The sequence below is a fragment of the Astatotilapia calliptera genome, chromosome 7, assembly GCF_964374335.1.
Source record: "Astatotilapia calliptera chromosome 7, fAstCal68.1, whole genome shotgun sequence".
Taxonomy (NCBI): Eukaryota; Metazoa; Chordata; class Actinopteri; order Cichliformes; family Cichlidae; genus Astatotilapia; species Astatotilapia calliptera.
In genome coordinates this window covers 43272320-43299587 of record NC_137428.1, presented here as the reverse complement: position 1 = coordinate 43299587, position 27268 = coordinate 43272320, and the positions used below count along the sequence as shown (strand labels likewise).

The 27268-nt window shown below is 43.7% G+C and overlaps 3 protein-coding genes across 3 annotated transcripts in view; all 3 read left to right on the top strand.

Annotated features, from left to right (window-relative positions):
• Nucleotides 1-309: 309 nt before the first annotated feature.
• On the top strand, nt 310-2950 carry LOC113024935 (nesprin-2-like). The gene has a single exon (XM_026172238.2). The coding sequence runs from the start codon at nt 310-312 to the stop codon at nt 964-966; it is 657 nt and encodes a 218-aa protein (XP_026028023.2). The 3' UTR covers nt 967-2950.
• LOC145430122 (nesprin-2-like) lies at nt 1442-2950 on the top strand. Its single transcript, XM_080304525.1, has one exon. The coding sequence runs from the start codon at nt 1442-1444 to the stop codon at nt 2066-2068; it is 627 nt and encodes a 208-aa protein (XP_080160651.1). The 3' UTR covers nt 2069-2950.
• Nucleotides 2951-18449: 15499 nt separating this feature from the next.
• lrp5 (low density lipoprotein receptor-related protein 5) overlaps nt 18450-27268 on the top strand; it is a 51447-nt gene continuing 42628 nt past the window's right edge. The window contains exon 1 of the mRNA XM_026174839.2: nt 18450-18739. Coding sequence (XP_026030624.1) covers nt 18655-18739 — 85 coding nt within the window. The 5' untranslated portion in view covers nt 18450-18654. The remainder of the gene's footprint in view (nt 18740-27268) is intronic.

Here is a 27268-nt window from a genome sequence, read left to right as displayed (position 1 = left end):
AAAAGAAATGTCTGAAAAAAAGGGGCGGAGACAGCCCAGTATAAAAGGCCCTGAGTGGCAACAGAAAGACAGAAACAGAAAAGAACACAGAGAGACGTTGGGCCAGCCTGAGGAAGGCTATACCCAGCCGAAACGTCGCGATGGCCCAACGGCAGTGCACTACACCCGCTAAGGGTAATTTTTTGAATAGGGGGCACCGTTCCCAATCCCATTGATGGACCGTGCACCTCAGGCTCCGGCAATAGCCGGGCCTGGTCTTACCTCAACACCTAACCCTAACCCCCTAGGGCACAATACAGCCGAAACGTCATGACCAATTTAAGACGACACAGCTACAAGATGCAGCAGGACTTTCATGAAAGCCTCCACTCTTTGCTGCTGTGGCTCGCTCACGCAGAGAGCAGACGCTACGCAGTGGACATCGGCCACCCAGACACGACTCTCACAGCGCTGCAACAGCACAGCAACACCCTCACTGCTCTGCAAAAGGAGCTGCAGGACAGGCAGGCTCATCAGGCCTCCCTTCAGACTCTGTGGTCTCAGCTCCAGCCTGAAGACGGCACAGAGGAGAGCAACGAGGCCCGGGAGAAACTCCACGTGACGGGGAGCAAGCTGAAGCTGCTCCTGAAGCAGGTGGACGGCGACCTCAGCAACCTGCGGCAACTTCTGGACTGTGAATCTGCTACAGCCGCCCAGTGTCAAAGTGTTTCTCAGGAGGCTGCAAATTCAAAGAAAGGCTCCTCCACTCAAAGAGAGAAGCGGGAATCGTCTCCCCCTCGATCCTTCTTCTACCGGGCCCTGCGTGCCGCCTTCCCTCTTCAGCTCCTGCTGCTGCTCCTCCTGCTCCTGCTCCTGCCCTGCCTGATTCCAATGTCGGAAAGTGACTCCAGCTGCACCCTTACCAATAACTTCGCCCGGTCCTTCTACCCCATGTTGCATTACCCCAACGGCCCACCGCCCACTTGATTGTAGTATCCCTCAGGGCTCTATACTGGCCATTTGTGGCCACTTTGCTGCGACGGCTCATTGAAAACTCAACCCAAGACATGGGTAATTTTTGGAAACGCCGGGCAGGGTCTCCACCTCCCGGCAAGAACCCTCGGCCCCCATTGATGGACAGTGCCCGTCAGGTCCATTGTTGGCCTGTTTCAACCCAATCCCTAACTCAGCCCGTGCCTCATGGGGGTGGGAGATGCCCCTGCCTGTCACAAACCCTAACCCTAACCAGGGGGGATTTAATTCAACTTAAGAAAAACCTAAAAAAAGAAAAAAAGTAAATAATACTTACCGTGAAACCTAAAAAAGGAAAAAAAGTTAAAAGGAAAATACTTACCTGTGAAAAACCTAAATAAAAGGAGAGAACATACTTACCTGAGCCAGTCTGAAGAAGGCACAATACAGCCGAAACATCATGACCAATTTAAGATGACACAGCTACAAGATGCAGCAGGACTTTCATGAAAGCCTCCACTCTTTGCTGCTGTGGCTCGCTCACGCAGAGAGCAGACGCTACGCAGTGGACATCGGCCACCCAGACACGACTCTCACAGCGCTGCAACAGCACAGCAACACCCTCACTGCTCTGCAAAAGGAGCTGCAGGACAGGCAGGCTCATCAGGCCTCCCTTCAGACTCTGTGGTCTCAGCTCCAGCCTGAAGACGGCACAGAGGAGAGCAACGAGGCCCGGGAGAAACTCCACGTGACGGGGAGCAAGCTGAAGCTGCTCCTGAAGCAGGTGGACGGCGACCTCAGCAACCTGCGGCAACTTCTGGACTGTGAATCTGCTACAGCCGCCCAGTGTCAAAGTGTTTCTCAGGAGGCTGCAAATTCAAAGAAAGGCTCCTCCACTCAAAGAGAGAAGCGGGAATCGTCTCCCCCTCGATCCTTCTTCTACCGGGCCCTGCGTGCCGCCTTCCCTCTTCAGCTCCTGCTGCTGCTCCTCCTGCTCCTGCTCCTGCCCTGCCTGATTCCAATGTCGGAAAGTGACTCCAGCTGCACCCTTACCAATAACTTCGCCCGGTCCTTCTACCCCATGTTGCATTACCCCAACGGCCCACCGCCCACTTGATTGTGGCTCTATACTGGCCATTTGTGGCCACTTTGCTGCGACGGCTCATTGAAAACTCAACCCAAGACATGGGTAATTTTTGGAAACGCCGGGCAGGGTCTCCACCTCCCGGCAAGAACCCTCGGCCCCCATTGATGGACAGTGCCCGTCAGGTCCATTGTTGGCCTGTTTCAACCCAATCCCTAACCCTAACCCCTAACCCTAAACAGAAAAACAAATAAGAGGGGAAGAAAAACAAATAAGAGAAACAGCAAAACAAATAAGAGAAGAGGAAAAACAAATAAGAGAAACAGAAAAACAAGTAAGAGAAAGAGAGAAAAGAAAAAACACGTGTGAAACTAAGAAAGAACAAGTGAGAAACTAAGAAAGAAATTTTGAAAAAAACACAAACAGAAAACCTAAAAGTGGGAGGAGACAACACAAGTATAAAAGCCAAGAGAGGCACACAGAGAACAAACAGACAGAAACATATTGGGCCAGCCTGAGGAAGGCGAAACTACGCCGAAACGTCGCGAAGGCCCAATAAAGTGCACTGAACCCAAGATATGGGTAATTTTTTGAACCAGGGCAGGGACACCACCACCCAGCCCCATCGATGGCCCGTGCACGCCAGGCTACCAGCTTGCTGGTGGCCTGTTCCTTACTTAACCCCTAACCCTTCCGGCATAGCCGGGCCTGCTCTTTCCCACACCCTAACCCTAACCCCCCTAACCCCAGGGGGGTCCCCTAAAACACAAAGAAAAAGAAACAAAGTCACGTAAAAAACCAAGTAGGAAACAAGGAAAGGACATAAAAGGAAGGGGGTGCCAAAATCATAAATATGAATAAAGATCAAAGGACGGGATGTCAAAACAGCAGGGGGTGCCATGAAAAACAATAATACAGAAAACAAGTGGAGAAATGAAGAAAAGTAGACAAAGAGAAAGAAGAGAGAAAAACAGAAAGAAAAACAAGTAAGAAACACAAGTTGGAAACCCAAGAGTGGGAGGAGCCAAGAAAGAGTATAAAAGCCAAGAGAGGCACAGACAAGACAGAAGTCAAACAGACACAAGAGAACACACATTGGGCCAGCCTGAAGAAGGCACAGATATGCCGAAACGTCGCGAGGGCCCAATGATGTACAATGCGCATACACCCAAGATGGGTAATTTTTTGAAACAGGGCAGGGACATCACCACCCAGCCCCATTGATGGCCCGTGCACTTCAGGTTGCCAGCTTGCTGGCGGCCTGCTTATTTACACAACCCTAACCCTACCCTAACCCTTTGCCCCCCTCCCCTTCTAGCCCTAACCCTAATGGAGCCCTAAAAACCTAAACTAAGAGAAAAAAACACAAGAAAGGTCAGAAAAAAAGACAGAGTACATAAAGGAAAGGATTTACAGGAAGGGGGTGCCATAAAAGAAAAATACAGAACATAGGACGGGATGTCTAAAGAGTAGGGGGTGCCATTTAAAGAAATATGTGAAAGAATAAAGAAAAGAACAACAGAAAAACAAAGAGAAAGAATAAAGAACAACAGAATGAATAAAGAAAAACAGAAAGAACAAAGAACAACAGAAAAAGATAGAAAAAGGGAGAGCTAAAGCAGAAAAAACTGAGAACAAGAAAAAAACTAAGAAACAGAAAAAGTTAAGAAAAACAGAAATGAAAAAGAAGAGTATAAAAGGCCCAGAGTGGCAAAACTGAACACAAGAGCGGGTGGGCCAGCCTGAAGAAGGCTAAATTGAGCCGAAACGTCGCGATTGGCCCACCACAGTGCACTACACCCGCTTAGGGTAATTTTTTGAACAGGGGGCACCAACACCAGTCCCAGTGATGGCCCGTGCACTCAGGTTCCGGCATAGCCGGGCCTGCTCTTTACCCAAATCCTAAAAGGTAAAAACACTAATTTGGCTTTCTAAAACTAAATTCGAACTGAAAAAAAGTGGGAGGGTATAAATAGAAGGGGAAGGCACTCTGCTCATTCCACTCCAAACCATCGGACAGAGCAGACCTCTGAGAGCAAGCCTGTTTTTCATTTTTTCTGTGTGTGCCTAGGCCTGAAGAAGACCTCCACAGGTCGAAACGTCGCCACATAGGCACACAAATTCGTATTCATTTGGCCTATTATAATTTAAGAGACTAATCCGAAGTACTTACTTTTAGTCTTTTAGTGAAACACGAGGAGCTTGTACCACAGTCTCAAGTATGACCAGACACATTTATTGATAAAGTATGGTGGATCGATGATAAGGAGTGATCTGAGTCGGACTCGGTCAATAAATATACCACCAACATTTATTGTTTACTGTTAAGGTCTGATACAACTTTATTTTAAATGTATGAACCATTTAGTTTAAGTATATATTTTTGTTATGGATCATTCTCAAAAAAGAAAAACTTCCCTTTGATGAAAATCCTTTAGCAGTTGTTCAGTTCATGTTGAATTGTCTGAATTTAAACCCACAGACAATTCAACAGGTAACCATCTCTGTATGAATCCTTCTCTTTTCTTCTGTACAGTTTCTATGGTTTGTCTTTTCTCTCTCTTTTTTTTTTTCATTTTGGAAAGTACCTTGTACTTTTTGAGTCAGCACCCCAGTCATGATTCTAAGTGAGCTGAGCTGATACTTAAGACTATGATGCAGAATGCTGATTGGTTGGAAAGAAGTGGCATTAGAACTGTCCTATATGCAACACGACATCAGTCATGGCAGTTTTAAATGGCTAGACTGGCAGTGCCAACTGTGCCAAGCAGCTATGTACAAATATAAAAAAACATTGGCTCCCTATGCATCAGAGATGTTTCAAGCAGCTCTTCTATGATCAGCACTATCTACACAGGAAGTCGCATTTGCAGTGGAAAACAAAGCAAACAAAATAAACTGGTACCAAGAAATTAGTCAAGTTACAGCAGTGGAGTTGAAATATGCTCGTTGAATAATGAATTTAAATAATAATGTATTTTAATTACAATTTTGTCAGTCTTATACCCAAGTTTCTTTTGTCTTTGTTTTTCAAAAACTTTTTCAAATTACATATACCATCTTAAATGATTATGGAATGGTGGCCCTGGATAAGGAGGGTGTATGGATCAGACTGAGGTCTAAAATAACTTGCTTTTTTTCATTTTTGTTTTAATGTGCATACTTTTCAGAGTTGTCTGAGTGGCATGATGTTCTGCTGTGAGCTGAGTGAGAGTCTGAGTAAAAGATACCACATGTGAAAGAGTTTTATTTAGAAAAGTCAGTGTTTACCTCAGCCAGCTGGGAGCCTCACCTGTTCCTTGTTACCCACGGAGAAAGCGAGAGGTATTTGTTAGACTCAGCTATATTACTCCTAAGCCTTGGACTTGGGCAGAAAGAAGAATGCAGACCTATGCAGAGACTGTTTTGATATTTGTAGAGCAGTGTGAAGTCAGGCCAGCGGCTGTGAGTTGCAGGTGACTGCTGAAAGAAAAAATATTTTATTACTGCATTCCAGCACCAGGGTGGGTGCATAGAAATGGAATAAACTAGATGGGATGCAGTATGCTTTTTAAAATTACTATGCAGTACGAGCTGTCAGCATTTACAAGGTGACACTGAGTGCCAGGTGACTAAAGTGCTGAATACCCCACATACTGTTTACATATAGGGAGTTTCACTCGATTCAGAATTTCTTTGGAACTTCATTTTTCTTTTTGGATAAAAAAAAAAGTTTAATGAAAACATACAGTCAAGCAATCACAAAACCAAACTAACCCACATTAACCCAGCTTGATATTACAATGTTTCAAAGTTTCTAATATGTCAAATATTTACCTTTCTTGCCTTTTCTCAGACACAAAACGTTGAACATGATAAAAATTTCTTTTTTTTTCTTTTTTTTATAGTGATAGGAAAAGCTAGCTGTGGCTGCTATAGGCTGACACATTTTACTCACTAAAGAATAAAATCCTAATCCTTATTACCCAAGACCTGTTTCAGTTCCAAAAATGCGTCCCTTTGTCCCAAAAGATATTCTGTTCATGAGGTCATTCATTTGTCCCAGACATTTCCCAACAGATTTGTATATCTTGCTCATACATGATACTCTGAGTTACCTGGCTACACTTGAATTAATAACACGGGGGCTCTATAAATAAAGATTATTTGTATCATATTAAAATGATGATCGCAATAAATTTTAGGTTCGCCACATCTTAGTTTGCACTGGTTATGTCTGTTGCTGTACAACAGCCTTTAAGATGATCATTAATTCATTTGACTTCAGAGATGGAAAGTTAATAAAGACAAGAGTTGAAATGGTCCTTCTCTCCAACAGAGGAAACATATGAGTGGGTAGGACAGATTAATCTAATCTCAATATGACAAATATTTATCTGTAATGAAGGGAAATTTGCAAATGTGGTTCCCTTTAATATGAAAACAACAATGAGAACATGTCAAGATATGCTTTTTCTAAACCATCGTTGTACAACAAAGCAACACCAGCATTTGATGTGACATTAGAAGCCTTGCCTGGAGTTGGTTTCTTTGAGTAAGTCCTTATAAATTCTCCTTAACGTGTTTCCTTCACCTCATGATGTTTTCCATCAAGGTCGAGGCAAAGTTATTAAGAAAAGATCCATCAGGGACTGTTTCTCCTCCGCCTAGGTGTCTTCAGGAGCACCTCAGGGATGTGTCCTCTCGCCACTGCTCTACTCCCTCTACACTTCAGTCTGTGTGGCCACCCATGGCTCCAACACCATTGTGAAGTTTGCTGACAACACAGTGGTGTTGGGTGCCATCTCCAACAACGATGAGGCAGCCTACATGGACGAAGTGAAGAATCTGGCATCATGGTGCCAGGACAACCACCTCCAGCTGAACGTCGGCAAGACCAAGGAGCTGGTGGTGGACTTCAGAAGGAGTCAGCACAGAGACTACAAGCCCATTATCATCAATGGAGCTCCAGTGGAGAGGGTGCAGTCCTTCAAGTATCTCGGTGTCCACATCTCCTCAGACCTGACATGGGCTGCCCACATTCAGGTCCAGACCAAAAAGGCTAGGCAGCGCCTGTATCACCTACGACAACTGAGGAAGTTCAGGGTCTCTCCAAAGATCCTCAGGATTTTCTATACAGGCGCTGTGGAGAGCATCCTCACACAGAACATCACATCGTGGTTTGGGAACAGCTGTGTGAAGGACCAAAAAGCTCTCCAGAGAGTGATCCGTACAGCAGAACGCTGCTGCAGGATTGCTCTCCCCCTGCTTCAGGACACCTACACCAGGAGATGCCGGACTAGAGCAGCGCAGATACTGAAGGACCCGTCCCATCCAGGCAACAAACTGTTCCAACTTCTGCAATCTGGTAGAAGGTTCCGCATCTTCCGGGCAAGGACAGAGAGACTCAAGAGGAGCTTCTATCCCCAAGCCATCCGTGCCCTAAACACACACACCCGCCCTCTCACATCATCTATAATTGACTGAGACAGGACTCTCTTCCAGACTCTATCTATCTATCTATCTATCTATCTATCTATCTATCTATCTATCTATCTATCTATCTATGAATATGAATGTAAGAAGGAGGGAAAAATGAATTTGAGAAAACAAATGAAGCTTTTACCCACTGACACAGGAGATGCACAGGGGACAAAAGACACAGTGGAAGACAAATGTATGTACATGGGGGACACATTATGACACAGCTGTGAACAGGGCACAGGTACTACCTACTCTGTATTCCATATTCTATGTTACGAAAGCTGCCAGCCTCTCTACATGTGCTTGGAAAGACAGAGGAGAGAAACATGTGTTTTGAGTTTTCAGAGCCTTTAAAGTGAAGAGCCAATTGGAGCAGAGAAGCAAGGTACTGAGAAAATAGAGAAGAAATGAGAGCGTGGCTTAGGTTTAGGTGTGTTTGAAAACCGAGAGCTATTCTATTGTTTGGAAAACAATATGTCCCCAAGTTTCCTTCTCCTCTTGTCTATTTTACTGTCGCAAAGACCGTATTGACCAGAATAATTCATCATTTATTTGAGATTTTTCATTGTTGGACTGTGTACTCCTCCTGGAAGATGTTAGGGAATGTCATTATGTTGTGCAGATATACAGTATGCATATACAGCATGGCTTTGGGGCCAATGAGCAATGGATGAGAAGTTAAGACATATAAAGCTCCATTCGCATTATTTCTTTTTTCTTTTGCAGTACAAACACTGACACACACGGTTTGTAGTTAAATGTACAGTAATCTGAGGGCACATGCACGATTCATGAACATCAATGCTGCTGTCACAAAGGTCCATTCTATTGCTTTCGATATGAAATAGAAAAGGCTGGAATTTGTACTCCTTTTCTTGCCTCACCGATGATAATAAAGCTTTAAATTGTAAATGAACAGTGTAAATACAGTACTTTTCTATTCTTAACTTCAAATTTATATTGAGAATTTGAGCATCAGCGCATCTGCCATATTTCAGTCATGACAGATGGCTGCCCCTCCCTGAGCCTGGACGTGCCGAAGGTTTCTTCCTGTAAAAAGGAGGGTTTTTTTCTTTCCACTGTTGCCAAGTACTCTATCAAAGGAGCTAGTTTGATTGTTGTGGTTTTCTTTAGTATTATTGCAGGATTTCTACCTTACATCATAAAGCGCTTTGAGGCAACTGCTGTTGTGATTTGGTGGCATATAAATAAAACAGAATTGAATTGTCTACTGACGGTTCCCATCTATCCTATCAGAGTCTGAAACAAATCTACAGAGAAAAACATAAAAACTGCAACTATTCAATTATGTGATATTTCAATTTTTCCTTTTAAATGGGACTGCAATTTTGTTTCTGCATGATTATTTGCTATTGTGTTTTAAAAAAATTTTTGTTTTGCCAAAATATTGCAAAATTTAAGAATCTGCTACAGTAAAGTGTACACTTTACTGTACATGTGTGTCCTCTGCAAGAGTGAAACAACAAGGTCAATACAAGTGCCTGTGAAATGTGAGGATGTAATCTGGATATTTTTCATTTATATATATATATATGTGTGTGTGTGTGTGTGTGTGTGTGTGTGTGTGTGTGTGTGTGTGTGTTAACAGTTTTTTAACAGTTGCAGTATATCCGCTTGTAAAGCGATTACAGTTTTAGTTTAGTGTAACTAAATGTTGAATGTTAACCTGTGCAATGTTTTTGTTTTGTAGACTTGTCATCCAGCTGTTTGAAGTTGTTTTTTAAAGTCATATATAACTAAAAAATAAAAAATAATCTTTGACAAAGAGAATAGCAGCCACGCTCTATGTTACAGATTTGCCAGCCTTTTGGAATTACCAGATACATTTTTTAAATATTTGAGATCTCAAATAGGTTTTTTTTTATCTTAGCTTTTATGGCTTAAAATCTGATTTGGGGGTTTAACATTAACTGGCATTAAAACAGCATAACAAAGAAGCCTGACAACTTTACTCAGTCATGTTTCTATACAGCCTGATTTTGATACTGAACTCCACTTAGCAGATTTTTTAGAGTGTACTTTGCCCTTATCTGTCACGGTCCGGGGCAGCGGCCGTGTGGAGAGTGGAAGGAGGACTCAAGGCGCAGCACTTATTCAGGTGTGAGGGTGATTTATTGATAATAACAAACATAAAGAGGAGATGGCAAAACAGAACTACGGATGAACTAAACTGGGTGAAACTACACAAAGGAGTGGCAAACCTGAACACGAAGGGAGAACAGCAGGGAGAGCACGCAGAGGATTTCACAGGGTAGATGCAGAGTACGCAGGGTAACACAGAGGATGAACACAGGTAGGAACACAGACGACGCGACGAGGAGCAGAGGAAATCACACGCTATAAATACACAAAGAGACACTGGGAAATCACACACAGATGGGGGAAACAGCTGGACCTGATTAACCTGACGAGACAGGGGAACACTAACTCCAGGGACCAACAGAGGGAGCACAAACCCAGAACCCAGTGTCTAAAATCCCAAACACAAACCATCCCAAAACAGCCATGAATAATAATGAAAGTAATAACAATAAGTACATAAACATAAAGTCACTGAGTCATGGTCGCAGGACCATGACAGTACCCCCCCCTCAAGGGCTGGCCCCCGACAGCCACAGAAACACACCACCAGATCCGGGCGGGCGGCAGGGGGCCCAGGACGGAGGGACCGGACCACGACCACGGACGGACGCCCCAGAGTCCCAAAACAAAGATGAACACAAAACCCACAGGGGAGCAGAGTCCAAAGCACAGTTCAGGAGGCCGTCCACGAAGAAGGCAGCGGCGGCGCGTAAAGAGTTCAGGAGGCCGGCCGTGCGGAAGGCAACGGCGGCGCGTAAAGAGTTCAGGAGGCCGGCCATGCGGAAGGCAACGGCGGCGCGTAAAGAGTTCAGGAGGCCGGCCGTGCGGAAGGCAACGGCGGCGCGTAAAGAGTTCAGGAGGCCAGCCGTGCGGAAGGCAACGGCGGCCAGTCAGGTGACGGTGCTCGGCCAGTAGCCTAGCCAGCGGTCCAGAAAACGGCCGTTTAGCTCCAGACCCAAACGAGGCTGGGCCAGGCGAGGCTGAGGGCACGGAAGCCGGGACCGCAGCAGGCGGAGATGATGATGCAGACACAAAGGCTGGACCAGACGAGGATGCAGACACGAAGGCTGGACCAGACGAGGATGCAGACACGAAGGCGGGACCAGACGAGGGTGCAGACACGAAGGCGGGACCAGACGAGGGTGCAGACACGAAGGCTGGACCAGGCGAGGATGCAGACACGGAGGCTGGACCAGACGAAGATGAAGCCGGACCAGACGAAGATGAAACCGGGCCAGGCGAAGATGAAACCGGGCCAGGCGAAGATGAAACCGGGCCAGGCGATGAAGAAGCTGCAGCTGAAGCTGGGCCAGGCGAAGCTGACGCTGTAGCTGAAGCTGGGCCAGGTGAGGATGAAGCTGGACCAGAATCAGGCGAGGATGAAGCCGGGCCAGGCGTGGATGAAGCCGGGCCAGGCGTGGATGAAGCTGTAGCTGAAGCTGGGCTAGGCGAAGCAGACGCTGAAGCTGAAGCTGGGCCAGGTGAGGATGAAGCTGGACCAGAACCAGGCGAGGCTGAAGCTTCAGGCTGAGGCGTGGCAGTAGCAGGTGGTAGCGCTGCGGGTGATGATACTGCAGGAGGCGGCGCTGCAGCCACAGGTGGAGAAGCAGCCACAGGTGGAGAAGCAGCCACAGGTGGCCGGACGGGATCCTCGGGCCCCCCAGCAGGCGAAGCAGGAGGCTGGACGGGCTCCTCGGGCCCCCCAGCAGGCGAAACAGGAGGCTGGACGGGCCCCTCTGGCCCCCCAGCAGGCGAAGCGGGAGACTGGACGGGCTCCTCGGGCCCCCCAGCGAAAACAGCCGCAGAACCAGTGGGCACCGGGGCCCCCGGCACACATGAAACAAAACCAGCAGGCACGTGGGCCTCTGGCACACATGAAACAAAACCAGTAGGCACGTGGGCCTCTGGCACACATACGGAGGGCTGCAGCTGCGCAGAGCACTGACCCTGCTCAGGCAGTGACAGCCCGGTGCAGTTCACAGCTGGCATCTTGGCCACCAGGGGTCCAGAGTAAGCTGAGGGCAGCAACCCCGCCTCTGGGGAAGCCCCGGAGTGAGTAACAGTCACTAATGTTGCCAGCTGTTGAGGAACAGGTCCGTAATGTAACAGTTTGTCTCCCTGCTCAGAAACGGCGGTGGAAAAACAGTGTGAAAATTGTGGCTTAAGGGAGGCTAATGGTTGAGCTACAGACTGGGAAGCTTGTGGCTGGACACAGAACTGAGCCGGAGAATGGTGATAGAGTCCTGGCTCAGAAGGAGCGGCAGAGAAACAGTCTCTCGGTTTCACAGAGGGTCTGTACACGCCCACTTGCGAAGGGTCCGTTACCACGAAGGTGGGTAAGCGATCCGAACAGTCTCCCATCCCGCTCTGGATAGCCCCAGAAAACAGAGTCTCGGAATCTGGGGAAGCCAGAACATGTCGCTCGCTCACCGCCTCGGACTGCTCGGAAGTAAAAGCAGACGGGGGGTGAAGACCGAGGTCCAGAAGGAGGAACTCCCGCTCCCACGAACAAAGCGAGCCCAGAAGCCATGAGAGACCGGTCACCAGACGCTGTAGCCGCCTCTCTACAGCGCGCTGGGACGTGCCACCCGGGCTTTCCAGCCACAGGTCGATCAGCTCCTGTCTGGCATCGATGAGATTTTCCCGTAGTTCCCTGGATGGATTAAGCGCTGCTGGGTCCATGTTGTGGTCGCGTCGTACTGTCACGGTCCGGGGCAGCGGCCGTGTGGAGAGTGGAAGGAGGACTCAAGGCGCAGCACTTATTCAGGTGTGAGGGTGATTTATTGATAATAACAAACATAAAGAGGAGATGGCAAAACAGAACTACGGATGAACTAAACTGGGTGAAACTACACAAAGGAGTGGCAAACCTGAACACGAAGGGAGAACAGCAGGGAGAGCACGCAGAGGATTTCACAGGGTAGATGCAGAGTACGCAGGGTAACACAGAGGATGAACACAGGTAGGAACACAGACGACGCGACGAGGAGCAGAGGAAATCACACGCTATAAATACACAAAGAGACACTGGGAAATCACACACAGATGGGGGAAACAGCTGGACCTGATTAACCTGACGAGACAGGGGAACACTAACACCAGGGACCAACAGAGGGAGCACAAACCCAGAACCCAGTGTCTAAAATCCCAAACACAAACCATCCCAAAACAGCCATGAATAATAATGAAAGTAATAACAATAAGTACATAAACATAAAGTCACTGAGTCATGGTCGCAGGACCATGACATTATCACAGTATAAACATCTACTCAACCAGAATAACCTGCTGGTGCCAATGTACAGATAACAAATGTTAGCTACGTATCTTAAATGGGATTTTGTAACAAAGAAACACTCAGAACTTACTACTACTAATATTTACATTTGTTTGAAGATCTGAAACATTTAAGTGTGACAAACACTTAAATGAAAGGCAGGATACTCTCACAGAATTGCACGTAGTTCTTTTTGTGTAATCTTTGAAGGAGCTTTTCTAAACTGTCTAAAAGAAGTTCTTTGAGAGTTTGCTTTTCTTTATTCATCATTTCAAACTACAAAAAAGTCAGCTACTTAGAAATGCTTTTGGAGTTCTTTCTGCATATTTATAATGTTTGTTTGTTTTTTTTAGGGTCCATTCTAAGTTGTTGTGATTGTATCGTGGTTCACATCTACCAGATTTTACTAACAAGAATGACTTTGTCAGTAACTAAGCTATATGCCTGTATTTGCTGGGAGGGGTGCCTCTATGGGCTATAGATCCAATGTCATGTCCTAAATTAAAACATCTGACTCTAAGTTGCATAATGGAAGGAGGCTAAGGAGCTTGCAAAGAAAAGCGTCTGGACTTCTTTAAGTTACTTGAAGACGTTTCACCTCTCATCCGAGAAGCTTCTTCAGTTCTAAGGTCAAATGGTGGAGAGTCCCAGATATAAACCTAGTGGGGAGTGTCCCCCCACAGAGGGACAAAAGGGCCCCCTGATGATCCTCTAATCGCCTGAGCCAAGGTGTGAAACTGGGTGTGGGTCCCAATCAGCCGGTGTGGCTTTTCTTTGCGAGCTCCTTTGACTACGATGACCTGGATGACTGAGAACCTTCACAGACATACTGGAAGGGAGCCATTTACACAATCTCCACTATTCTTGTGTTTGTGTTGTAGATGAAATTTAGACCACAGTTCATAAACAGTGAGTGCCGAAATCCTATTGAGTGACTACTTCAGGAAGTATTTTTTTGCATTTACAATAGTGCATGCTATTTGCTGTGGTATAATAATAATTGTTTTGGAGGAAGGAAGGTTCAGGGTTTAAGTAGTCATCATCATGGGCTCATCCGATTAGAATGGGAATAAGCAGTCATCTATCATTTGCAGGTTTTGTCGTTTTATTGAATAAAGGGGTAAAGGAAAGACACACATGGACTGCTATCTCTCAGCTGCCACCCCATGTGGGAGTGAAGAAAGAGTGAGGGGTAGGTGAGTGCAGCCCTTATATAACGAGTGACAGGTGAGTGCAATTAAGGCCAAGCACCACACCCAATCAAAGGTGAGGAAAGAAACAAGGTGCATCTGGTGAAGTGAATGTGCTGAAAGGTGAGCCTTTACAACAATAATAGTAATGTATACTTTATTGATCCCCGTGGGGAAAATCCTTTCCGCATTTAACCCATTCACTCAGTGAAGCAGTGGGCAGCCACTGTGCACCCGGGGAGCAGTGTGTAGGGACGGTACCTTGCTCAGGGGTAACTCAGGGTAGCCGTTCAGTGGATTCAAACCCCCGACCTTCCAATCCTGGGTCCACCACTCTACCTACTGAGCTATCCCTCCCCCGGGGATGCCAGTATGCCAGCTAACAACAGCTGCACAACACAAGAGAACCGTCCAGTATCTACAGACACATAATGTATAATGTTGTATACAGCCTTTATCTGTTTTTTTGACATTTCTTAAGAAACTGATATTGCACCTTTTTTTAGTGTGATCTGGAAATGATTTATTGTCTACTTCACTGATTTGACTGAATAAGCAAATCCATTATTAATGTAATCAACAATCAAAGACATTATTTAGGGGGCACACAGTTTTCATCTGTCTCTGGTTTGGGTGGCTAGTAACAGCAGCACACAGTACAAATGCCAAGAACTGATAATAATACGAATAATTGTCACACTCTTTTATGATCACATTTGCTGATGATTGTTTCATACAGCAGTATACCATATAGCACAGGCATTTTTACATGTATTTTTTAATGAAAATGACCTTGAATCTAATCAAATATGATGTGTAACATGGGCCTTATCAAAAACTGTCTGCTTCCACTCACTTTTTATGTGACTTGAAAACATGGATTTTATTGGTTAAATGCTACAAGTCTTGTTTGCAAACTTTACAACAGACCACTGGAGGATTTGGTCCGGATTGGTATTTGATGTTTCTTTTTTTTTTTTTTTCACATCAAGAAGCCACCTTCGTCTTTATTAATAAAATTGTTTGGTTAATACAGATGCTGTAGCTCAGAGGGAGTCAGTGAGCTGAAGTGGATGAACACTCCATGTAATCTTAAACACCAAGCTGTGTGACTGCAAAAAACAAAACAAAACAAAGCAAAAAAAAAAAAAAAATTAAATAAAAAAACAAGAACAAGAAACCTTGTGTAGAGCTTGGGTTGGGAAGAAAAAAAAAAGGGAAAAAAAACAAACAACAAACATCTGTAGTGTGAAATCTTTTCCATATTTTGACATATGTTACATTTCTTTTCATTTACAAAAGTGCAAACAGATCACGTTCAGATCTACTCAATATAAGCCATGGCGCGTGGGACTCAAACAGCCGCATTCAGAATAGCAAAATTTATGTCTTGGACCTCGGTGCCATCAGTCCAGCTACACAGTAACAGGAAAGGGAATTTAAACATTTCTGTTTTGTTTTTTCCATATAATGGGAAGATTCGCAATACAAGTCCTCGGCAATGGATATTGTTATGATTATGGCACACACTTTTTGGTCCGTCCTCAGACACAGACATTGTTTTTTGCTAAATGTTTAAATAGTTGTTTTTTTCGTGTGTTTTGATATACAATGTGTACCGGTGTGCCTCCTGCTCCACCCCAAGTCTCTCACCCTCCCAGTTCATGTTGTCATCAGTTGAAAGTCATACTGTACAAATGTCAAAGGGCAATCAATAATCAGAGTTTACAGGAAGTAGTCTGGGGTGCGGCGAGTGACGTGGGGCTCCCCTCTGCGAGGCGCTGGATCAAACTGCAAGAAAGAGTATTTTAGGGTGTCGTCTAGTTCCATGATTGCCGCCTGGTTGCCGCAGCGGTAGCAGTAGTTGGGAGCGAATATTTGATGTTTCCAAGCCATAAGTAATAATCTCAGGCTCAGTGTATTTTTTTTTTTTTGCATGATTATTTGTTATTGAGTGATTTCCATAATATTTTTAGATAAATATTATGGAAATCACTCAATAACAAATAATCATGCCGTTTCTGAAGTTAAATGTCTTTTTTTTTTATTACTTATGGCTAATAATCTCAGAAATTACAGAGTAGGTAGTACCTGTGGCCTGTTCACAGCTGTGTCATAATCTGTCCCCCATGTACATACATTTGTCTTCCACTGTCTTTTGTCCCCTGTGCATCTCCTGTGTCAGTGGGTAAAAGCTTCATTTGTTTTCTCAAATTCATTTTTCCCTCCTTCTTACATTCATATTCATAGATAGATAGATAGATAGATAGAGAGAGAGAGAGAGAGAGAGAGAGAGAGAGAGAGAGAGAGAGAGTCTGGAAGAGAGTCCTGTCTCAGTCAATTATAGATGATGTGAGAGGGCGGGTGTGTGTGTTTAGGGCACGGATGGCTTGGGGATAGAAGCTCCTCTTGAGTCTCTCTGTCCTTGCCCGGAAGATGCGGAACCTTCTACCAGATTGCAGAAGTTGGAACAGTTTGTTGCCTGGATGGGACGGGTCCTTCAGTATCTGCGCTGCTCTAGTCCGGCATCTCCTGGTGTAGGTGTCCTGAAGCGGGGGGAGAGCAATCCTGCAGCAGCGTTCTGCTGTACGGATCACTCTCTGGAGAGCTTTTTGGTCCTTCACACAGTTGTTCCCAAACCACGATGTGATGTTCTGTGTGAGGATGCTCTCCACAGCGCCTGTATAGAAAATCCTGAGGATCTTTGGAGAGACCCTGAACTTCCTCAGTTGTCGTAGGTGATACAGGCGCTGCCTAGCCTTTTTGGTCTGGACCTGAATGTGGGCAGACCATGTCAGGTCTGAGGAGATGTGGACACCGAGATACTTGAAGGACTGCACCCTCTCCACTGGAGCTCCATTGATGATAATGGGCTTGTAGTCTCTGTGCTGACCCCTTCTGAAGTCCACCACCAGCTCCTTGGTCTTGCTGACGTTCAGCTGGAGGTGGTTGTCCTGGCACCATGATGCCAGATTCTTCACTTCATCCATGTAGGCCGCCTCATCGTTGTTGGAGATGGCACCCAACACCACTGTGTCGTCAGCAAACTTCACAATGGTGTTGGAGCTGTGGGTGGACACACAGTCTGAAGTGTAGAGGGAGTAGAGCAGTGGCGAGAGGACACATCCCTGAGGTGCTCCTGTGTTGATGGTGATGCTGTTGGAGAAGCACCTGCCCACCCTCACCACCTGAGTTCTGCCAGTGAGGAAGTCCAACACCCATGCACACAGACGGCTGTTAAGTCCCAGATCCCTCAGCTTTGTGAACAGTCTGCAGGGCACTATTGTGTTAAACGCTGAACTTTAATCACCAAACAGCATTCGCACATAGTTACCCTGTTTCTTGTCCACGTGGCTGAGGGTGGTGTGCAGGACGTGGGCGATGGCATCCTCTGTGGATCTGTTGGATCGGAAGGCGAACTGCAGCGGATCTGTGGTGTCTGGGAAGGAGGAGGAGATATCGTTAGACTGGTGTACGATATTTCTTTAACTAGTCGATGATTACATGGCTTACTTGCTTTTGCGTTTAAAACCAAGAACATTTGGGGACGACTGAGGTATGCTGCAATAGATCCTGGAAGTCAGTTTGATTAATAAAAAAAAAATGCTTGGAGTCCAGACAAAAACAAGCTAGAGTTCTTGCTTAATTTGAATGGTTGTTTGGTTACTTGAATTTACAAGGTTATCCTGTATCAACATCAGTGTATTTAAGAAGGGCATCATATTCTGTCATGACTGACAGGGTGAGGTTTGTTAGAAGGTTTTGCTGTCACTGTCCCTACTAAGGACACATTTAATGATTTTTATTACTTATTAACTGGATAATTTATTACTTATGAATAACAAAATCGGCAAATCCATTAAAAATTCCTGTAAGTGTAGGCTAAAATGACCTGTTGCAGCATGTCTTTTTGCAAACCTATGAAAAAAAGTCAGCTTTATTTCCAAAAAAATCAGTTGCAGCTGATATTCAATCAAGTGATTTTTTCATTTGCTATCATCTTTAATGACGTGGATTATTAGCATACACAGAGAAATCCAGGTTATTTTAAGTGTCTCGCCCCACTCGACATAAACAACAAGTGGAAGGAGTCTCTTAACTAGTAATTTCCTTTGTTTCATCCTAGTTTTACAGAGGTTCACTTCATTTAAAAGTCATACTTTACATCTTGTTTTAGAATTTCATGTGCAGGGACATAAAAGTCTGTCCTTAAAGCAACAGAGCAGCGTTTACTCTAACTGCTGTCCAACATCTGATATTTCTGACATTTACACAAAAGTCAAATTAGTAAGAATAAAAAATGGGACAGGCTCGTGTTGAGTGACGTAATTCCACGCCCGCCTGCCCTTTCTCTCAGTGCGCGAGCTCGAGAGTCCAAAGTATAAAGTAGCGCGAGCGCCTTAAGTGGGACGGGGTGGGGGGGAATGTAGTCGATAGCGGAGGACACACAGAAGCGCACACTCCTGCATGCAGCCACATCTGGCGTTACAGTGGAACACAGACCATATGTGTACATGTGAGCACTGAGGAGTGGAGGGCTTCACAACTCGACTGAGGAGTAAATATAAGAAAATGGACCCGGAGTTATGGATTTAAAGTGCAGAGGACTTGAAATGGGCGGTCTACTGCTGGCGTTGCTGCTCTGGAGTTGCCTTCTGTCGGCGGTTGACGGTACGTTTACTTTTTGTTCACAACATGGATCCTCAAGAAAGGTGGAAGCACGAAAGCTGATAAGAACACTGGTGAACACGGTCCGAGCCTGCCGCGCATTTGTGCACTTCACTGCCCTCAAATGTTACCACATTTGGTCAGTCTGAGTCTAGCAGCGATTTCTTGTGTCAAACTTTAGATTTTTATATCCCAAGGGCAAACCAACACAATGGAAGTCTTTAAACTTTGAATTGGTGTTGGCGACACGCTCTATGAGAGGGATTGTGTAACCAAACGGACCCCTGCTTTCCCCCTCAGTTTTACAGCCGTCACAGTTACAGGAAAATAAATTAACTTTAAAGTCAGCCTGGCTGTTTTGTCGGGCCTCGGTAGCTCCATTCGTGCTCGGTGTCGGATGTCAGCCAGTCTTTCTTCTGTAATGGTGCAAATACGCCGGTATGTTTATTTGAGAAAGAGCACACCAGAGAACCAGGCAAACATTTTCCAATGAGGATCGATGTCTTTATAAGCATTCCCTTCTCCACCGCCTGAATTGCGCTATTACTATTTAATCGCCTGAAACGGCTCAGCGAGAGGCGGAGCTTAGTTTTCTCTCATATGGATACATTTTTGCAGGTCCTGGTGCTTTCTATGCGGCCACTTACAGCTCAGGCATATTATTTCATGCTCCAATACTTCATATAAAATTAACTTCTAAAAACTCTAGCTCCCTTTAAGCTCACTCAATTGTTTTTTTTAAGGTACAGATAAGACCAATTCCAGATTTGTTGATGAAAGTTGCAATCTTTGATTTTCTACTTTCCGTCAGTGTCACCGGGCCACTGACTCAAAGCTAGTTATAACTTTGCATAACAATAATTTACACAAGAAGAATGACCAAAGTGGAGGCTATCTCTGACTTCATTCTAACTTAACAGTTTGAGCTATATGCCGCACCTACTCAGCTATTTTATCATTACAATTTTACTGAGTCAGCTACCTCATGTCGTCACTGAGCTGGTTAGCTGGTCAATTATGTGTTAAAAGAATCTTACTGGTTTTACTACTCAAACAAAGAGCATGAAGTGTAGTTGCTGACTGTGTAAATGTATATTATGAGGTTCAAAAAAACAAAATGTGTCCACAGTATTTGTGTTTGTTGGATTGTGTATAGCCCTCAAGCACACAATAGTGACATTTCTTAAGAACTTATCGTTCTTAATCCTTGACTAGATAGTAGATAATAGAGAACCGACTGAAAGGCACTGTATTACTGACTCTTCAGATTTCATCATTCCTTTTTATGATCGCTAAGTAGCTCATACGCTTTCTCTGAGTTATTTTTGATAAACCTTTAACCAAACACAGCCAGAGAAAACGCAGTAAATACTCACTCATTACTTATTACTCCAACTACTGCCAACCTTCTAGTAGTAAGTCCTTCATGATTACTTTACAACTGTGGTATTAGGTAAGGAACAATTCTCAGCTTGAAAGCTGGGTGAGTAATTTTCTTTTCTTTTAGTTTTCACTTCACTTTAACCGTAGAGAAAGCACAGTGCTTTTTATTTAATGACATGTAGCTAACAGCAATAATTATTTTAAAGGTTAGGGACTAAAAAACAATGTCGTGGTTTAATAGTTGATAGAAAATAAAATAAATTGCGGCAGTATATAAAACATGCATTTTATATTATTCATCTGCAGCACTTAAATACTACAAACCTGTTAATGCATCCAGTAAACTGCTAATGAAGCCTAATTTGTGAGCAAAAAATAATTCTTTAAACACATTTTTTTTACTAATATTTACATCGTTTTCATTCAGTAATCTTTCAACAGAGGTCCTCTAATTCTGTTCAAGTATGTTTAAGTTGTATTTTGCTACTTTTTGCCTGAGCACCACTGTGTCATTGTTATAATTTAACTGTCCTCTTATTTAAAGTGAAGCATGTTTTGTTAGGACTTCAGTTTTTTCTTAACAGTTTTTTTTCTAACAGCACAGTAGGCCAGTTGAAAAATTCCTTAGGCCTGTTGTACTATTTTCAAATGAAATCTTTCACACACTTTCAGCTGTGTCATAAATGGTAACAAAGTCCAACAAGAACCTGTTGCTCAAAGTAACATATTTATCTTGTACCCTTGAGAAAGCATGACACTATTCATTATCACTTACAGTTGAACAGAGTAATGTCAAATTAACCATTAACCATAAGAACATTCATCCAAGTCATGTATATGTTTCCTACAGATCCACATCTAGGATGTATTTGTATGTGCATGAGTCTATGCCTTTCAAGAAAATCTCTCATCCTGAACTCAGTTTCTCCGGTTTTGGGCTTCAACTGTCCTTGTTTAGCTCTTTACCCTTGGTAACCATGAACCCCTTCACCACCTGCCGCAGGTTCTTCTTAGTGTGGTGCTTAGCAGATTTCCAGAGGAAAACAGTTGGAGCTGACATACACAGAACCACAGGATGAGATCCTTTCTGGGAGGCCACTGAAAGACATAGAGGACTGCCACAATAGCAACATTAGCTACAGATTATGTAAGATAATATACCTGGCTGGCCACCCAGGCATAATAAGTACACTCCAAGTGTAGGAAACACTGAGATAGCTTTGCCTGTTAGGAACATAACTATTAATATGGTGATTGACAATAGAATATAGCAATATTTATACAGAGTATCAAGCATTCCATAGTTAGCATTTTTCAGCACAGCAGTGATTGTGTATTAATTCAGTTCAATTTTATTTATATAGCACTAGATCACACCTTGATAATGATGAATTACAGTAGTCCAGCCTAAAACTAGTTTTTCCGCATCGCCCTGAGAGAGGAGATTTCTAATGTTAGAGATATTGCACAAATTGAAGAAAGCAGTCCCACATATTGGTTTAATATGTGCAATGAAGAACAAATCCTGGTCAAAAGCTACTTTCAGTCTTTTCCTCACAGTGTTACTGGAGGCCAAGGTAATGCTGGCCTCCAGTAAGCATGTGGTTAGACACCATGTTTCTAAGATTTTTAGGGACAAGTACATTAACGTCAGTTTTATCTGAATTTAGAAGCAGGAAATTAGAGTCTATCTAGGTCTTTATGTCTTTAAGACATTATTTCAATAATTGGTGGATGTTATCAGGCTTCTTGGTTGGGTATCATCTGCATAGCAGTGAAAATGTATGCATTGCCTTCTAATGATACTACCTATGTGAAACATGTATAATGTAAACAGAATTGGCCCTAGTGCAGAACTCTGTGAACTGCATAATTAACCTTAGTATCTGAAGAGGATTCTCCATTTACATGAACAAATTGGAGTCTTATACATACGTATAATTCCGATCACTGTGGTGCATTACCTTTAGTCCACTGTAGGTGCAATACCATGCAAGTGTGTGTATGCTGACAGGTATCCTTATGAAACTGTAAGAAGAGATGAATGGCACTCATATCTGATGTTTAAAATGTTTTAGTATGGACCTCTGCCTGCGCTGAAGCAATTCAGTTCAAATCAAATCAGTTTTATTTATAAGGTGCCAAAACACAACAGCATTCGCCTCAAGGTGCCTTATATTGCAACGTGAAGACCCTACAATAATACAAACCAAAAACAGCTAAATCCCAGCAGCAACAATACAGCTACATTTATAATACTGTTGTTCTCATTCACATGTTTTTTGTGTTTCTGTTGTCAGACATTATGACAATATTGGATGGAAAATGAAATGCTGCTGTAATTGAACCTCATAAATGCCACATGCTAACAAGTTACTGTGGCACAACATCGAAACTGTTTTATGCTTAAGTTGTGAGGATAAAAAGCGGATGATCACAGTTGAAAACAGCTAGGCTGTGTGTTTTGCCAATATTCACAATTAATATAAAGAAGCTTTCAGGCAACAACTTTGGGACCTCTCTGGTGTGGCATACATCAGGGTTTTGCAAATCCACACTTTAACACCAAACTCATGTTCTGAGATTTACAAGTTAGGATATGCTTGATCTGTTACTACTAAAAAGTTGATGTGATTTCCAGCCTTGCAAAAGCTCACTGAATGAGATGCATTAGAATATGAGAAGGGAAGGGAAAACGGTTTAAGGGTAGGAAGGGAAATCTGAGGAGCTAAACGTGAGGAGAAGGGGTATGGTAACAGCACTGAGGAGGAATGAAAGTACTGGGTTTATAATAATAAACTTTATTTATAAAGCACACTTAAAAACCAAGGGTATGCCAAGGTGCTTAACAAGTAAAATAGAGTATAGGAGGAGGATAATAGAAATAATAGAAATAGGACCAAAGCAAGTACTAAATATGCAAGCAGATAACTGTCACTAATACATAGGAAAGCAACAGGTACAGAGCAAACAAGAATTTAAATGAGCATAAAAGTGCGTGATATAAAATCATAAAAGAAATATTAACTAGAGGGAAAGGCAAGATTGAATAAGTGGGTTTTTAATCGTGATTTGAACAGTGCAATGGAATCAGATGCGCGGAGGTCGAGAGGAAGGGTGTTCCACAGTACCGGGGCAGCCAGAGCAAACGCACGGTCACCCCGAGACTTCAGTCGAGATCTGGGTTGGGTCAGAAGTAGTTGAGTGGCAGATCTGAGTGTTCTAGCAGGAGTATGTGGTTTGAGAAGTTCACTAAGATAACTTGGCGCTAATTTATTAATAGTTTTGAAAGTAAGAAGTAATATTTTAAATTGAATACGGTACTTTATGGGCAGCCAATGCAGGCTAGCTAGGACAGGGGTAATATGGCAAAATTTCCTGGTACCTGTTAAAAGGCGGGCTGCTGCATTTTGGACTGTTTGCAGTCTAAGAAGAAGAGAAGAGGGAAGACCGTAGTACAAGGAGTTACAATAATCCAACCTGGAGGTCACAAAAGCGTGAATAAGCTTCTCCAGGTCCTCATGCGGAACATAATGCCTAGCCTTAGAGATAAGGCGCAGTTGGTGGAAGCTAGATCTCACTACAGCAGACACTTGCTTATCGAGTTTGAGCGAGCTATCCAGCAGTACACCCAAGTTACTGACATAGTCACAAGAAAAACTAGCAAAGGAACCCAGGGCAGCACAGAGTTGGGCACGAGGGATTTTACTGTTGAACACCACAATCTCAGTCTTCTTATCATTTAAAACGAGGGAATTACTCAGGAACCATTCTTTGACCTCCCGCATGCATTCTTGAAAGTAGTGCAGGGACACAGCAAGGTCGTCAGTAAGTTCAAAATAAATCTGTATGTCATCGGCATAACAGTGGAAGGCGATATTGTATTTTTCAAAGATTGCACCTAGAGGGAGCAAATACAATGAGAAGAGAACAGGGCCTAAAACTGATCCTTGAGGCACACCACAACAGACCGGAGCGGAGGAAGAGGAGAAGGTGCCTAAGTTAACTGATAAGGATCTATCAGCGAGGTATGATTTAAACCAGTCGAGGGCAGTGCCTCTAATACCCACAGTGTGCTCAAGTCTTAGTAATAAAATGTTATGGTCTACCATATCAAAGGCCGAAGAGAGGTCCAGTAAAACTAGGACCATAGAGCGTCCAGTATCAGTGGTTACAAGAATATCATTAAGAACTCTAACCAACGCTGTTTCAGTGCTATGCAATGGCTTAAAGGCAGATTGAAATTTCTCAGCAATATTGTTTGTGTCCAAGTACGCCTGGAGCTGGGAGAGAACTAGTCTCTCCAGGATCTTGGACAAGAACGAAAGCTTAGAGATCGGTCTATAGTTTGAAAGGTCATAACAGTCAGAATTTCTTTTTTTAAGAATCGGGTGGACTACAGCATGCTTTATGACTTTTCGTGTTTGCATTAGCCTGGTTGGAGACTCTATGCTGTTTGGATTTTGTAAAAGCCTGATGTAACAAATGGAGAGAAAAGAAGAGCGGGAGAAGTAGGTAGGACGAAAGAATGAGAGAGAAAATAGGAAAGAACTCGCACAGGTGGAGACAGAGGAAGTCTGTGGCAGTCTACCTTGATTTCTCTGGGGTCCACTCTCTAACACACATGCACACACTAACCATGTTCCCCACTCTTATCATGCACATTTTTCTCGTCCCGATTGGGGAGGTGTGAAGAAAATCTCTTCCTTCCTTTTAGCCCTTCACCAAACACACAGACGCCTTTGTTGAGATGGGTTCTGATAAGAAGTAAAGTGAGGGGGGCCTGCTGGCTTTCTCCAGGCAGAACAAAACAGGAGAGCTGAGAAGTTGTGTGTGTTCATTTGTGCATGAGCGTGTATGCATGGAAAAGAGTTCAGCAGTGCATTGCCTACTCCTTCAAAACTTCTTTTGGAGCCCTTCTTTGTTTTCAAGCCCCCACCCCCAACACACACACACACACACACACACACACACACACACACACACACACACACACACACACACACACACACACACACACACACACACACACACACAGGCATACCCTGTCTTTCTCAGGACTTCTATGACTTGACTGACACTGGATTCATAATGTACTGATTCAGACTTAACACACACTGCTGGCTGTAGGATCACAGAGAGACTTGGTCCTTACTTGGAATCTGCCACAGGGCGTTGGCATCTTATAATATAAATAAACAGTTTTCCAGTGATGGAATCATCAGGAGATTTTTGATGCCCTGCACCTTTAGTTTGATCCTACTACGTAAAGTCATGGTGTAGGATCTTTCAGAACTTTTTATTAGGGGTGACAGTATAAAAGATGTATGTAGCTTTTGGGCCTGAAAGGTAAAGCTAGTGCAGAAGTGCCTTAAACCTGCCTGTTGTATAGAAAAAGTTAAATAGAGGTCTTTGGGAAAATAGATCTTTAGAGACTTTCCTGATGAGTTTACGGGCTGATTTGCTGTTTCGGAGGAGGATTATCTGGGGTAAAAATTTAGTCAAGATATAGCGTGGTCATTACATTAAGTGTTCTTCTTTGGGTTTTGGCTGCTCGCTTTAGGGATCAATACAGTGGATTCATTAGATCCTATTCATAGCATCCTCCTCTGTTACACCAACCCTCTGCATAACATCCTTTACGACATCCACAAATCTTTTTTTTTGGTCCTCTTCTTTCCCTCCAGCCTGGCAGCTCTGTATTAAAATTCTTTTCCACACATGTCCAAACCATCTCAGCCTTGCTTCTGTAATTTTGCCTGAATCCACTCAACCTGAGCTGTCCCTATGACATCCTCATTTCTTAACATTAGAGGTGGCAAAAGTACCTTCATTCTGTACTTAAGTAGAAGTACAAATACTAGTTTTAAAAAAATTACTTTAGTAAAAGTTGAAGTAATGTTCGTTACTCAAGTAAAAGTAAAAAAGTACAGGCTGTGAAATGGACTCAAAGTAAGAAAGTAGTATTGTAGGCAGCTTAAGTCAGAAGAAAAAGAAAAACATATTTTCTGTTGCCTACATTATAGAGGGTGACTTTGCCTCTAAACAGGAAAATGAGCACAGTCAGGGGTTACAGTGGGATTCAACCCTAAAATCAATTGTAGTGGCTCAGCGCAAAGAAAAGAATCACTACTCACAATAATAAAAACTGAGAGCTTCAGTAGATTTTGTTAGTGTACAAGCTGTGATCAGCTGACCTGCTGCCCTTTGTGGATTTATAAACTTGAACCAGATGTCAGCAGATGTTTCATGAGTTGTCCTGGCCAATTTCCATTCTATGTACTAACAGTACACTGTTTATGCTGTCTTCATATTAGACAGTATACAGCTGGTATGAAGCATCATCAGCTAAAGTTCATATTAGCCAATGTTACATTTCATGTAATCAAACTTTAACCACGACCGCACAGCCACTGTGCACCAGTCCAACACACTGTTGTTTACTTTAAACCCATCACAGTACAGCAAACTAACCTGTTCATTCTGCACTAACCTGCAGAGTATATTCATGCAATCTTTAAATAATACAGTTAGTCTGCCTTACTGTTTTGCAACATGTTTCACAATATGAAAAAACACAATTTCATATATACAGATGCAATATCTGATTTACCGATCACAACCACATTGACTTCCTCTTACAATCATGAGCTCTTCACAATAAAACAGAATACTTCAAAAAGTGAACCATATGTAATGCAAATGCTCTTTTAAACTTATTAAACACATTATACTAATATTAAAAAAATATCCCCAAATTTTTCAGAATGTAAAAACGCCTGAAAGGAAGCAACTCGAACTGACCTCTGGCACATCTGGGCCAAAACTTGGCATTAGTATCCCTCTCGCTCAGTGATTCTGCGGGTTAGGTTCACCTCCCATTTATGAAGCACATTGAGGAAAATAAACAGCTGAATCAGGAGTTCATTCCAGAAATGTACCAGGATGTCAGGAATTACACGTGGGGCGATCGTGGCTCAAGAGTTGGGCGTTCGCCTTGTAATCGGAATGTTGCCGGTTCGAGCCCCGGCTTGGACAGTCTCGGTCGTTGAGTCCTTGGGCAAGACACTTCACCCGTTGCCTACTGGTGGTGGTCAGAGGGCCCGGTGGCGCCAGTGTCCGGCAGCCTCGCCTCTGTCAGTGCGCCCC